Source organism: Muntiacus reevesi, chromosome 1 (genome assembly GCF_963930625.1).
Source record: "Muntiacus reevesi chromosome 1, mMunRee1.1, whole genome shotgun sequence".
Taxonomy (NCBI): domain Eukaryota; kingdom Metazoa; phylum Chordata; class Mammalia; order Artiodactyla; family Cervidae; genus Muntiacus; species Muntiacus reevesi.
Genome location: NC_089249.1, coordinates 197,407,503 through 197,421,890, shown reverse-complemented (window position 1 = coordinate 197,421,890; position 14,388 = coordinate 197,407,503). Strand labels below are relative to the sequence as shown.

The following is a 14,388-nucleotide window of genomic DNA, read 5'->3' as shown; positions in this document are numbered from 1 at the left end:
CCCCCCACCCCCCCCACAATTCATAGGTTGAAATCCTAACACCTGATGTGATCTGTATTAGGGGCCTTTGGGAGGCGCTTAGGTCATGAGAGTGGAGCCCTCACGAATGGAATTAGTGCCCTTATGAAATAGACTCCAGAAGGGCTTCCCTGTGACCCAGTGGTTAGGGATCCACCTTCCAGTGCAGCGAACGCAGGTTCAATCCTTGGTTGGGGAACTAAGCCTGTATGCTGCAACTACTGAGCCTTTGAGCTCTATAGCCAGTGCTCTGCAACTAGAGAAAGCCTGTGTGCTGTAAGGAAGACCCCAATCAGCCAACATATAAAAAATTTTAAAAAGAGGCCCCAGAGAGCCAGCTCACCCCATTCCTCCATATAAAGACACACCAAGAAGTCTGCAACCCAGGAAAAGGCCCTCACTTGACCATGCTGGTCCCTTGATCTTGGACTTCCAGGCTTTCTGTTGTTATAAGCTACCCAGTCTCTGATATTTTGTTGTAGCAGCCTGAACAGACTAAGACAGGGGGTTGGGGTTTTAAGCTATGAACTGGAGGAGGACACCATTTGGTCCATAATACTGTATATAATAGAAATACCACCCCACCCCCCTACACACACACCCAAACACAGCCAAGTAACAGAGGCTTAAATAAGATGACAGTCTTTCTCTTTTACCTGAAAGATGTCCAGGGAGGGGTGGGGGAGCCAGGTGGGTTGCCATGGTAACTAGTCCCACGTCCATAGGTTGGGGTCCTTGGCCCCATGCTCCAACAGGCCTGCCGATGGGCACTTTCAGCTGCCCAGCCAAAGATCAGGAGTGAAGAGCCGAAGCAGGAGTGAGGGATTTAGGCAGGCATCTCCGAGTCTGGGTCACCCCACTTCCTCGAGCACCCCACACCAAGCTGTCTTCATTCAAAGTTCTGCCTGAGATGCTGAAAGGTTGTTGCTGAACCACAAAAGACGCTGGGATTCTTGGCCTCCGGAAGAGAAGAATTCAATCCGGGGCCAGAGACGAGGATTGATCGCTCACAGCTTTCGTGTAATAGAGTTTTATTAAAGTATAAAAGGGATAGAGAAAGCTTCTGACATAGACATCAGAAGGAGGCAGAAAGAGTGCCCTTTGCTAGTGTTACCAATGGAGTTATATACCTTTTAATTAGTTATTACAGTGAATCAAAAGAATGTCTCAAGTTTGTGAAAATTTTACTGGACCCGCTCCCACAATTTACATTTTAGGATAACAAGATTAGAATTTAACAATAGATCCTACCAGACCCACTCCCATGATATACCTTCTAAGATACCAGGATTAGTCAGAAGGTTTTCAGGAAGGAGAAACTGTCCTACAGCCAGATACATTGTTGTTGTATAATCCCTATTACAGAGTTAAAACTGAGTTGTGTAATTGACTAAGACTATGCGGGAGACCTGGGTTTGATCCCTGGGTCCAGAAGATCCCCTGGAGAAGAAAATGGCAACCTACTCCAGTACTCTTGCCTGGAAAATTCCATGGATGGAGGAGCCTGGTAGGCTACAGTCCATGGGGTTGCAAAGAGTCAGACACGATTGAGCGACTTCACTGGTGGTGGACTGAAGGAACGTAGAGGGATAAAAATGTTTGTCCTTTTCTCCTCCTTGAGAATTCCAGACCCCTTTCTCCTCCTTGGGGACCCTGGACTTCATCAATCTGCCTAGGAATTGACTCTCTCAATGCTACAGAGGGGAAACAGATCATAATAAAAAATATCATAATAAAAAAGTCTTTCCTTTTAGCTTACTAGCTAATCTAGAGTTAAGTTATAAAGGAAGCACATTGATGATCTTATTTACATGCAATATTCTGTTTGTTTCATAGGCAGAGCTAATTGGGACCTTGGGGGGGATCTTCTCCTTTCACTCCCTGTCACAGGTCGGGCTGCTTCTTGTTGACCAACAGATGGTAAGTACGATTTGGACTGGGAAAAACCACTTCGGTGACCTTTACACCAAGACAGGTTTTTGTCAAAACTCATACACTTAGATTTTCATATCTGAAATCCATCTAGCTTTTGACTCACCTGTCCATCCATGTATCCATCCACCCACTCTTCCACCCATCTACACATCCTTCCACCTTTCTATCTTGCCGGGAGCCAACACAGGAGACCCTACCCATGACAAGGTCATGAGGGAGAAAACCTGACAGGCAAGGCGGATCAGGTTTTCAGGGGTTTTGAAAAGGCCAGCTCACGAGATCCCACCCATGACAAGGTCACGAGGAGGAAGCCTGACAGGCACGGCAGATCAGGTTTTCAGGGATTTCGAAAAGCTGCCCCTGGTGCTCACTTTAAAGATGACATCTGTCTTTCTGATGCCTGCCTCAATAGACTACTCCCTAATTTCTGTGACACAGGCAGAAGGCCTTCCCCGATCTCTTCCCAAATAAGAATCAATTTAGAACTTTAATCAATAAGTTTCCCAGGTGGTGGTATTTTATGAGATTATCCAGGGTGAAAGGAGTGTTTTAATTTAAACTCTTTTGCTGGTAGTTTGTTAGCCAAATGCATTTATGCCCTTGGTACTAATATGCATGATTGCTTTTAATATCCTAATCATAAAACAGCATAAAGAACCTGATTATATAAAAGCCCTAATAGACATAGAGCCTTTTTGAGGGGTGAAGGAGTCCTATTAGAAAATATAAGAAAAATTATTCTAAAAGTAGCTATTGGGTTAACATTTGCTTGCTGTGTTTTTGCTTTTAATATGCTAAGGCTGTGTTATAGAAACCATTGTTAATATAGTTAAAGATCTAGAGAAATAAGAACTTAGCCCTAGTGTGGTAACAATGAGATGGTTTGCTAATTGTCAGCCAGGAGTGCTAGGCAGAGGCTGCCTCACTGAAGCCGCAGAGTCTGTGTGGGGTAAACTTCTTAGATAAACGTGACTGACAATTTCTGCAGAAGGATTAATTTTTGTGATAACAAGGTTATACTTCTACTCTGTACTGTTGCCCTATGAGACTGCTACCTTTAAGTTAAGGTCACCATAGAAACAGAAAATAGGTTTACATTCACCTGACTTGCATAAAATGTTAATAGGCCCCAAGGCCAGAAGATAATGAACAAGACCCTCATAAACAAAGAAGTATGCAGAAAACACCCTGGTTTCGTGAAGAACAAGCTGATCTAATGTTCAACTATCCTCCCCTTAGAAATGTACTAATTTAAGGTATAAAAGCCAAGGTAAAAAAATAAAGCATTGCCAGACTCTGCTGCACCCCCCGTCTGGTCACTCTCTCTCTCTCCCTCGCAGACTTTGGCCCTATCAAGGCTGGTCTCAAGTGTCTTCTCTCTCTCTCTCGCCGACGCCATTCATCCTGAGGGTGCCCCCTGGATCCTGCCGAGGCTGGACCCTGGCACTATCCATTCTCCCATTTACCTATTAATCCATCCCCCTACCCATCCACCCATCTACCCACCTACTCTTCCATCCATTCATCCATCTCCATTCATCCTTCCATTTATCTATTTATCCATCCACCTATCTCCCCACCCACTCACCATCCAAAAAAATACTTATCTGTCCCTCCATCCATCCGTTAACCTGCTTATCCATCCATCCATGCACCCATCCATTCATCTATGCACCCATCCATTCATTCATCCACTCTCCTATTCATCCATCCACTCTCTCATTCATCCATCCACTCATCCATCCATCCATCTACTTACTCATCCATCTACCCTTCTACCCACCCACACACCCACCACCCACCTTCATTATCTCATTCAGCCATGCACTCAGCAATACTTTAGTAGGGTCTAGGAGGTGCTGGGCACTAGGGATAAAACATGAAATATGGTGCATGTGCCACTGGTGGCACCCGAGACCATTTACATGCCTCGTGTCACCCCTTTTTTTAATGATTATTTTCACGTGGGTTCAGAAAATATGACATGGAAACCATGACCTCATAGGTATCATTTAGGATAAAACTAAAAAGAGGAATCAGTTCATGCAAAGTGCACTTGAAGAAAAACGATGAAGTCAGGCAAAGATTAAAGTAGAGTTGGTACTCCTGCTGCAAAATTCCTGAACAAAGTGTGCAGCTCTGAAATCTGGGGGAGACCCAGGAATCAGGAAGCTCCCAGAGGCTGGGCTGCCGCCTGGTGGCTAAAAGGCCCTCCCTCTAATCATACAGTGGGGCTACCCCCCATCCAGAGTCCCCTCAAGCACCCACATACACTGCCAGGGTCCCGTCATGAATAACAGACACCCCCAGACTCTGGAAATCCTAAGAATGTAATGGTGGCCGAGGAATCAGGCTCTGGATTCAACCTGTGGGCACAGGGTCTTAACCACTGGACCGCCAGGGGGGTCCCCTTGGTGATTTCTTTTCTCGCTCAAGATTGAGTATTTTTCTTTCAGGCCATGTTCAGCTACTCTGACCATCCCTTGAACCGCAGCTTTGGGCTGCCTTTTGACTATGACAGGACCCTTGACATCCTTATCGCCCCAGGCCAGAAAGGCATCCTTATCTTTTGGTTTCAGAAGAACCTGCTGGTTTCTCGAAACTCAGGTGAGCAAGGCCCAGGCTCAGGGCGTGGCCAGTGCAAGCGGCTGTTTTTTCCTCTCCCTTGACTTTAGTGGACCATGACAAGCTGATTCTTACCTTGCCATCTTCATTGCAACCCCCAACTCCCACTTTCCGCCTCCTGGGACATTTAGGCCCTGTAGGCAGGTTCTGAAAGTCACCAGACCCCAAGGGCAGAGGGGCCACATCCAAGAACTGCATATCTTATTTTGAGGCCTATGACACACGAGTCCCAGGAGAGAAACAAAAGGCAGCCCCCTAGGAGAAGATGCTGCCAGGGACCTCTGGGCCCAACTGTGGCTGCCAGAGTACCTTTGATCACAGCATGCTGCCCGGTACCAGTTAGGCCACCTGAATATGGCTGTTTCCTTCCAATGCAAGAAAAGGGCTTAGGGCTGGCCTGGCCATGCAGGGGGTACCCACTCCAGAAAGAAAGTTCTGCCTGATTACATGTTACCCATACAGTAAGAGGCATCCTAAAGTTCATCTGGTATCCAGTCCATCCTTAAGAGCTCTCACATCGAGATTTAGGTGGGGTGGGGAGGTCACATTTTCTTAAACCTAATGTCTTCCATGCAATATTTTACAGCATTGCATCTCGTGGCTGCATTTTCCTTTGAGTCAAGAATCGAGGGGCTGTGTGGGTGGCAGGGGACCCTCTTGCCAACATGTGCATAGGTCTCTCTGGATTTATCCTGTTGTCTCCTAGGTCAGCTGGTCGAATCTGTCCAGGTGCGAGAAGGACAACGCATCTTGTATAATTCCATTCTCAAAGCCAACATCACCATCCACAGCGTTGCTGCCAGTATGTGCCTGACCTCCGGGTACCTTTCTGGAAGTGCTTCAGACCTGACTTATTCACTCTTGACACACACCGCCCCACCCCCACCACCAGATCCCACCTGGCCAAAACAAACAAAACATGATTATTACATATTCTAAAACAACTCGGGGCAGAAACTTCTGTGCGCTTTCGCAATGAAATGGAATGTCAGTTGGATGTCGTTTGTTGGGGCTGCTCTAACAAACCTCCACCAAGTGGGTGAATTACTATTATTATTTTAACCATGTCTCAGGGCATGTGGGATCTTAGTTCCAAGACCAAGGATCGAACCCGAGCTCCCTGCAGTGGGAGCGCAGAGCCTTCACCGCAGTACCATCAGGGAAGTCCAACACTGGGTGATCAGAGCAGCAGACAGGTACTGTTTCCCAGGGCTGGAGGTTCTTAGTTCGAGATCAAGGTGTTGGCAGGGCCGGTTTCTTCAGAGGCCTCTCTTCTTGGCTTGCAGGTGGCCTTTCCCCCTCTGTCTTCTCCCATCTCCTATCTGTGTTGTGTCTATGTCCAATCTCCCTTCCCTTAAAATACTTATTTATTTACTTGTGGCTCTGCTGGGTCTTCATTGCCGCACAGGCTTTTCTCTAGTTTTGGCAACTGGGGGCTACTCTGTAGTTGTGGGGCTCAGGCTTCTCATCGCAGTGGCTTCTCTTGTTGTGGAGCATGGGCTTAGCTGCTCCATGGCATGTGGGATCTTCCAGGCCAGGAATTGAAACCATATCTTCTGCACTGGCAGGTGAATTCTTAACCACCGGACAAGCAGGAAACGCCCTTGTCTTTTTTAAGCAAAATAAGAACACACATTGGATCTTGCCACCCCTTCTCATGAAAACTTTTAATGGGACTTTCCTTGTTGTTCAGTGGTTAAGACTGTGCTCCCAGTGCAGGGCGGGCACGGGTTTTGATCCTTGGTTGGGGAGCTAAGATCCTGCATGTCACACAGTGCAACAGCAACAACAACAAAAAGCCTTGTAAGAATATCTTGTGTTCCTCAGAACTCTATATCTGCCAGAGATCAGAAACAACCTATGCTCATCAGTGGAGCATTGGTCAAATAAAGTTATGATTCATCTAAGTAACAGAATGCCAAAGGGTCAACTACACTGATGTGTATGGAAGGAAATAAACATACATTTCAACTCTGCTGCTGCTGCTAAGTCACTTCAGTCGTGTCCGACTCTGTGCGACCCCATCTCTGGGATTATCCAGGCAAGAACACTGGAGTGGGTTGCCATTTCCTTCTCCAATGCATAAAAGTGAAAAGTGAAAGTGAAGTTGCTCAGCCATGTCCGACTCTACACGACCCCATGGACTGCAGCCTGCCAGGCTCCTCCGTCCATGGGATTCTCCAAGCAAGAGCACTGGAGTGGGGTGCCATTGCCTTCTCCGAAAAATAACTACACAGAGTAAAAAATACTCAACTTGTACTATTAAAAAAAAGAAAAAAATACAAGGCAGCTTTAAGGGTCCCAGAATATGATCCCCAAGTATATAAAGCTACTGGAAGGCATGTTTACTAAAAGGTTAACAGTAGTACCTATGTCAGGGGTCAGCATACCATGGTCCATGACCCACCATGGGTTTTAAATAAAGTTTTATTGGCACATAGTCCTGCCTATCCCCTTACAAAGTGTCCATAAGCTGCTTTCCCAGGGCCAATTACTTGTAACAGACATCACACATGACCAGTAAAGCAGAGCATTCTTACCATCTGGTCCTTTACAGAAGAAACTTGCTGACCCCTGGTCTGTATGATGGGACTTGGGGTAACTTTTTAAACTTTAATATTTATTATGTTTATATTTCTGTCCATGGAAACAACCCATTTCAATTTTTGTTCTGTCTTGTTTGGCTTTCCCTAGATGAAAATGAACTGGCAGTTTTAACTCGAGAGAATAATTTATATTATGGCAGCCTGGGAATCCAGTCGAGTTCTCTAATCAAAGTGGGTAAACTCCCGATGTTATTCAGTTGTTAAGGACTAACAGTCTTGTTCTCAACCATCTGACCCTTTTTATAAAGAAATTGCTCTAGTTATTGAAATAGCAGTTAATCATTTAATAGCAATAGTGATAATATAACATGAATTTTAATTAATTTGACACCTGAAAAGTAGGTGTCTCAACAAAGGGTACCTAAGACTTTGCTTGGCCTTTTTGGTTTCTTGCTCAGTTGCTCAGTCGTGTCTGACTCTTTGTGACCCCACGGACTGCAGCAGAGACCAGGGGTTTCTTAGAGTTTTGGTTTTTTGGCCTACCTTCTGTAAATATGAATCATAAGGAAAAAGTTAAATCCTCAAAAAAGAATGAGAATGAGCTGATCTCAGAAGTCACTCTTCTCTTAGTTTGCAGACCAAAACATCTGGTCCCAAGAGGCGGTCCTGATGTTCACTGATGTGGGGATGCTGGAAATACTGACCCCGCTTCCTGACATGATCTTTCCAGCTTTCGATTTCCAGAAGTGCCTCCTGAATATCCAGGCCCTTCTCATGGATCCCCAACTCCAAGCTGGCATCTGCAAAGTACGTGGTCATGACTTGGGGTGGGGAGAATGTCAGTTTCCAGAAAGATATTAGACCATCCATTTCCAAAAAGCCTTTGGATCCACAGCAATCAGTGGAATGAGAAAAAAAAAAGTGCCATTTAAAAAAAATTATTTATTTTTGGCTGTGCTGGGTCTTCCTAACTGCTCGGGCTTTTCTCTAGTTACGGCAAGCGGGGCTGTCACTCCAGTTGCGGTGCTCAGGCTTATCGTTGCGGTGGCTTCTCTTGTTGCAGAGCACAGGCTCTAGGGCACTCGGGGTTCAGTAGCTGTAGCACGTGGGGGCTACAGTTGCAGCTTCCGGGCTTTAGCGCACAGGCTCAATAATCGTGGTGCACGGGCTTAGTTGCTCAGCGGCATGTGGGATCTTCCTGGATCAGGGATCACACCCATGTTTCCTGCATTGACAGGCAGATTCTTTACCGCTGAAGCCACCAGGGAAGCCCAATCAAGCACCTTTTGTCCAAAATATCCTCTTATGAGATGACGGTGCTGCTGGGGCTACTCTCTAGTTGCTCTCTTACCGAGGGTGCCTGTCTCGTTGAGCACGGGCTCTATCTACAGCATGGGCTTCGGTAATCGTGCTGCACAGTCTTAGTTGCTCCCTCAGCAGGTGGGATCTTCCTGAACCAGGAATAGAACCCATGTTCCTTGCAGTTGGCAGGTGGATTCTTTACCACTGGACCACCAGGGAAGTCCTTGATTCACTTTTAAACAACAGAGTCTGGATGGTGAGATAGCCACTCAGCATTGGAGGCACCTCCACCCTCACCAGGAGACCAGGATGCCCATGGGCAGCGATGAGTCCTGTTGCCAGGACAGAACATTTCAGTTAACCATGTCATCCCTTATCAACCCCAGGTCTGGAACCAGAAGCAACTTGTTGGTTCTCTTCCTAGGACACCAGGCAGCCAACACACAATCTCAAAAACCAGATTAAAAAAAGGCAAGATGCAATTTCTCCACCTCTCCTCCACACCTTCTCCTGAGTCAGCAAATAGCACAGAGAGCGGGTCTCCTCATAAAATTATTCTGGTGAATATATGAAAACAAAATGATAGGATAGTGCCCTGTGCTGATGCTCAATATTGGAAAAGAGAGACAGTCGGTCACTAGGTGCCACTGACAGAAGGTGGATCACCATTGGGTCTCCCATCTCAATTCTGCCCTAATCTGATGGATCCAGCTGCCAATCTGCCAGAAAAGGCAGGGCACAAAGGAATGGGTGTCCAACCTCACCAGGGAAAATCCAGATGATGGGAAATCTACAGGTTCGATGGCATAGAGGGACTTTCATGGTGGTCCTGTGGCTAAGACTGCACCCTCCCAAAGCAGGGGCTCTGGGTTCAATCCCTGGTCAGGGAACTAGATCCCACATGCTACATCTACAGTTCCCCTGTGCAGCAAGTTAGATCGAAAATCACATGTGCCACAACTAAGACCCGGCGCTGCTAGATAAATAATTTTTTTTTCTTTTTTAAAGATGCCTAGGAAAGAAACAAAAAAGAGAGGAAGGGAGGGAAAACTGTAGGTTGAAAGAGACTGAAAAAGACAATGTCTGCAAACAGAAAAACTAAGTTACATCATCTGGGGATGCATTGTGCTGTGCTGTGGTGTCTGACTCTGCCATCACCTAAACTGTAGCCCACCAGGCTCTTCTGGCCATGGGGCTCTCCAGGCAACTTACTCCACGGGATCTTCCCAACCCTAGGATGGAACCCGAGTCTCATGTCCTCTGCATTAGCAGGTGGCTTCTTTACCATTGAGCACCTAGGGAAGCCCTAGGGGTGTGCACTCAGCAATCATTCTAGGAAATGGGGAGGGAGGTGGGAAGGAGGTTCAGGACGGAGGGGACACATGTATACCTATGGCCGATACATACTGATATATGGCAAAAACCATCACAATGTTGTAATTATCCTCCAGTTAAAATAAAGACATAAAAATCATTCTAGGAAGGAAGCAAGTAAGCGGTTACTGTAGAAGTCAGGTGGGGAGAGGGGCAGGCTACTTCTGGAGAGAAAAAGGGCTGTGACTAGGGAGACCTCCAGGGCCTTCTGGGGGTGCAGGGTCTAGTGGGGAGTGGCTTGAGTGACAGCCCGGGCTGCTGCACCTACCAGACTGAGAGGGTCCATCCCCAGGGACCCCCCACCTGCCACTGGTCACTTGCTCTGTATTTTGGGGAACAGAGGCTTGATTTAATTGATTCAAAGATTGATGGATTCTTTTTTTCTTTTTCTCTTTTAACATAACTTATTTCTAACTAGGTGGAACTTCTGCAAGGAGAATTTGAAAACAAAATGTACACCATTGACATGAACAGCCAGTTGGAGTTGACGGCCCTAATGATACCCCAGCCAGGCACGTTACCTGTCCCACTAGTAAGGACACTTTATCTGTTTGACAAGTGTCTCTTAACACCTGACATCCTTGGCCTCATATCTCGCGCCCACAGTTCCCAGGCTCTGGGAATTCCCTAGCATCCTCCCAGAGAGACACTGGCTCATGAAGCCCCCAGAGACTTCTCGTCTTCTTCCAGACACCAGCATCCCGGTGTCTGGCCGTATCTGTCCCTCTGCCCACCCTGCCTCCTTTCTCTATACCTCTATGCCAGTCCTCCAACCCCCTTCTGAGCTACCCCAGACCCTTTCCAAAAAACGCCCTTTCCTCCCAGCTCAACCAGCGCTGCTTTCCCGCCTGCAGGACATGCCTGAGAAAAAAAGCAGGCATCTCTGGACCTGAAACCCAGGTGTCCAAACCTGGACCCTTGGGTATAAGCAATCAAGCTGAAAACAGGGGAGTGGACCAATGTAAGATTCCAGGGGATGTCCAGCCAGCTGGGACTAGGGCCCTGAGAGAGGAGCCGGCCTGGCCGCCGGATCTTGCCCCGCACTCTCACCGGTACCCCTCAAGCCCCCTCCCTGCACAGGACGAGCCTCTCCGCGCACGAGGGACCAGTCTGGGTCTTGCGGCGCTTCAGCCCCAGGCTGTCCTCACAGAGGGCCTCAGAGCCACAGTTAGGGTGTATGATGAGGGGGCATATTTGGGGATGGAACCTGCAGTAGTATTTGCGGAGCAAGCTGGGTCTTCAGTCCAATGGGGCACTGGGGTCACCGGTGGTTGCGCCCCCAAGCGGCGCCCTTTGGCTCTGCGAGCGCTTGTACAGCGCATGCGTCTCCCTTCCCGTTTTCCGCCCCGCCCCCAGGTAATGGTGAGCAACCCCCACTCCCTGGGGCTGCAGGCGGTCACCTATGAGGACGGCTACACCTACGACGGCAACACGAAGCACAGACTGGTGAGCTCGTTGTCCCGCACCCGCTCCGCGTACCCTTCCCCCCACCCCCACCAAACCCGGATCTTCAGGCTGAGGGGCTCGGCCTTGACCTGCAGATGTCAAGGGTCACCTGATGATGTCCCTCAAGGTCTGACCTCCGTCCGTCATCCCTCCCTTACAAACACTCAGATCAGGTGCTGCAGAGTATGAAGAGGCCCCTGCCCCTTCCCCACCTAGGCAGGTGACAGTCCCCCAGAGGAGGGATGGGAGGAGGCATCAGGAGGCAAACCGGGCCCGCAGGGAGGGGCTCGGCTTCAATGTGGGTCTGGGTGACCTGCAGGCCACAGCCAGGGTCACTCCAGGAAGTCTGGACTTGACCCCAGACCACAACAAACTCTTTGCACCAGACCTTGTCACATCACAGTTAAATAGGAGGGGAAACCGATTCATACCCCACTGTGGGTCCCCAGGACAGAGACAGCGAGGGAATGAAGGAGCTTGGGAAGAGGGGGCATTTCCATGAGCTTTTAGAAGGAAATTAGAACCAGAGATGGGCTGGATGCCTCCCAGTCTCCTCCTCCCAACTCCCCCACACCCCTCCAACCCCCACCCCCACCCCTGGTCCTGCCCTCCTCCTGAACCCCATTCCAGGACCACCCTGGGGCTGTCCCGCAGTGGTAGCTGCATTTTGCATCTTCCCTCTTTGTTCCACAGAACATCTCACTGAAGCAGCAGCACCACTGGGGCAGGGCCGACCCCAACTTCACCTCCAGGTATGTCGTCACCCCGATGGTAGTGGCAGGTGGCCCCAGGGTCTCTGGAGGCTTCCCTTAGCAGGAGCTGGGGAAAGCAGGACCAAGATCCAGGCTCCCCTAGTCCAAGGGCGGTCAAGCAAGAACGATTAAAAACTCTTTAGAGAAAGACAAGTAGCATATGGTATGACTTGTGGAATCTAAAATATGACACAGATGAACCTATCTACAAAAGAGAAACAGACTCACAGACACAGAGAACAGACTTGTTGCTGAGTGTGGGAGGGTGGTCGGGAAGGAGGGATGGATTAGGAGTTTGGGGTTTTAAAAAAAAGTGTGGATACAGAAGCTGTTAAAAGAATGATGCTAAAACATTATATGCAGCTAGGTGGTAATAAAATTGGGGCTCAGGTGTTCTTTTCAAAGCTATTACATATCAGTTTAAAAAACTGACTCAAGAAGAGGTAGAAACTAGAGGGAGGGTGGGGCCACCATGTCTGAGCCCATGGTTCTTGGTCAGTATTCTGGACTGAATGGATGAAAAGATGAGTGAATGAATGGAGAAATGAATGGATGGATGGGTGGATGAATGGATAGATAAATGGGTGGACGGATGGATAGGTGGATGAATAGAAAAATGAATGGATGGGTCAGTGATGCTTTTTACAATTACACACACTCCCATTGCCTTGTAGCATAAAGAGACCCACAATATCTACCATCACTCTGGACATCGCCAACAAAGAAATTTCATGTGTGGACCTTAAGCCACTGGTATGACCCAAACTTCTGCCATCTCATTATTCTTTGTCTTTAGTGTTCAGACTAATGGCAGCAGGCCTTCACTAGCTTTCCCCAAGGTGCTAGCTGAGCTCACACTCAGGCTCTGGAAATGGATGTGATCCTGTCCCAGATGCCAAGGTGGCTGCCCCTCCCCTTCATCTTCCCCAGGGCTGTGCCTTAGGACTCACCATCCACAGAGTAGGTGTACCAGCTGGGAGTTATCAAATGGGGGGAATCTTAGTGGCGCCCCATACCTGGCGCAGGTTCTTAGGGTGCCTGTGAGTCCCAGGCACCTGGTCACCACATTCCATCCAAGCTCAGGGTCTCCAGTCCCTGTTGGGTTGAGTGCAACCCCTCGTGGGCTTTCACCGGGGCCAGGCTATGGGCGCCCTCACTGACTTGGGTCAGCATCCCCATTTACCCCTTTCCCCTCCCCCGATTCATGTCTCCCCACCTGCAGACAGCGCTCATTTCAGTGGGGTGCGACCTGGAGAAGAAGATCGTCATTCAGAAGTGAGTGTGTTGGGAGGGTGAAAGTGAGGGGTGGGGAGAGGAAAGTGGGGCTTAGGGACGGTATGAGACAGTCACCATTGCTTCACAGTTGCTAAAGGTGGGTGACACTACTGTCTACTTTTGTATATGTTTAATATTTCCATAAGGAACAGCTGCTCAATAATTAATCCTAATAGATTAACTGAGTTTCCTGCAGGTGGCTGCCCCGCCCCCCACTGACTTGGTGATATTCACCTGTTCTTTCTGCTCCTTTCAGCCTTTGCTCATTCTCTTTCTCCCTTTTCATCCCTGAGTTCTTCATTTTGATTACAATTGCTGAGTTTTTGTGTTTAATAACCTGCTGAACATTTGGAGGAACTTTGCCTCCGGTTACTGCAGGGAATGCAGCCATGAGACACAAGGAAAGTATTAATGCTTTTATGTATTTCAGAAATTTTACATGTTAAATGGAGATTGTTTTAAATGTGTAAATATTTTAGTTTATGTAAGGATGTGCTAAAAGTCACTTATGTCTCTGTGTGTAATATTAATATGCAACTTTGGGGTTAAAGTTTTTTCTTAAAAAATTAGTGGTTTACATTTTTTAAAAAAAGAACAATCACCAGCATGAAATTGCAAAAAAAAAAAAAAAGAAGAAGAAGAAAAGGGGGTTTCCATGGTGGCTAGGTGGTAAAGAATCCTCCTACCAGTGCAGGAAATAGGTTTGATCCCTGATCCAGGAACATCCCACATGCCAAGGAGCAACTAACCCCGTGCAGCACAGCTACTGAGCCTGTGATCTAGAACCCGGGAGCCACAACTATTGAAGCCTGCGAGCTCTAGAACCCCCAGTCCGCAACAAGAGAAGCCACTGTGATGACCAGCCCATGCGCTGTAACCAGAGGGTAGTCTCTGCCCACCACAACTAGAGAGAGTCCACTCGCAGCTAGGAATAGGAAAATCCAGGGCAGCCAAAAATAAATAACAAGTAAAATTAGTGGCTTACATTTCAAAAAAGAAAAATCACCAGCATGAAATTTTAAAAAGAAAGAAAGAACACTGAAGATTGGTCAGATAGATCGCCATAGTTTTCCCTTCAGGCGGTGGTGTGCTGGTAAACGGGCAACAGCCAGTTC

At 47.9% G+C, this 14,388-nt stretch overlaps 1 protein-coding gene across 1 annotated transcript in view; it reads left to right on the top strand.

The window, feature by feature from the left end:
- Positions 1 to 14,388, top strand: part of CATSPERD (cation channel sperm associated auxiliary subunit delta) — a 42,612-nt gene that overhangs the window by 13,126 nt on the left and 15,098 nt on the right. Inside the window, exons 8-17 of the mRNA XM_065919122.1 lie at positions 1,855 to 1,938; positions 4,410 to 4,560; positions 5,285 to 5,380; positions 7,273 to 7,355; positions 7,755 to 7,931; positions 10,219 to 10,332; positions 11,157 to 11,246; positions 11,940 to 11,998; positions 12,673 to 12,751; positions 13,221 to 13,273. Coding sequence (XP_065775194.1) covers positions 1,855 to 1,938; positions 4,410 to 4,560; positions 5,285 to 5,380; positions 7,273 to 7,355; positions 7,755 to 7,931; positions 10,219 to 10,332; positions 11,157 to 11,246; positions 11,940 to 11,998; positions 12,673 to 12,751; positions 13,221 to 13,273 — 986 coding nt within the window. The remainder of the gene's footprint in view (positions 1 to 1,854; positions 1,939 to 4,409; positions 4,561 to 5,284; positions 5,381 to 7,272; positions 7,356 to 7,754; positions 7,932 to 10,218; positions 10,333 to 11,156; positions 11,247 to 11,939; positions 11,999 to 12,672; positions 12,752 to 13,220; positions 13,274 to 14,388) is intronic.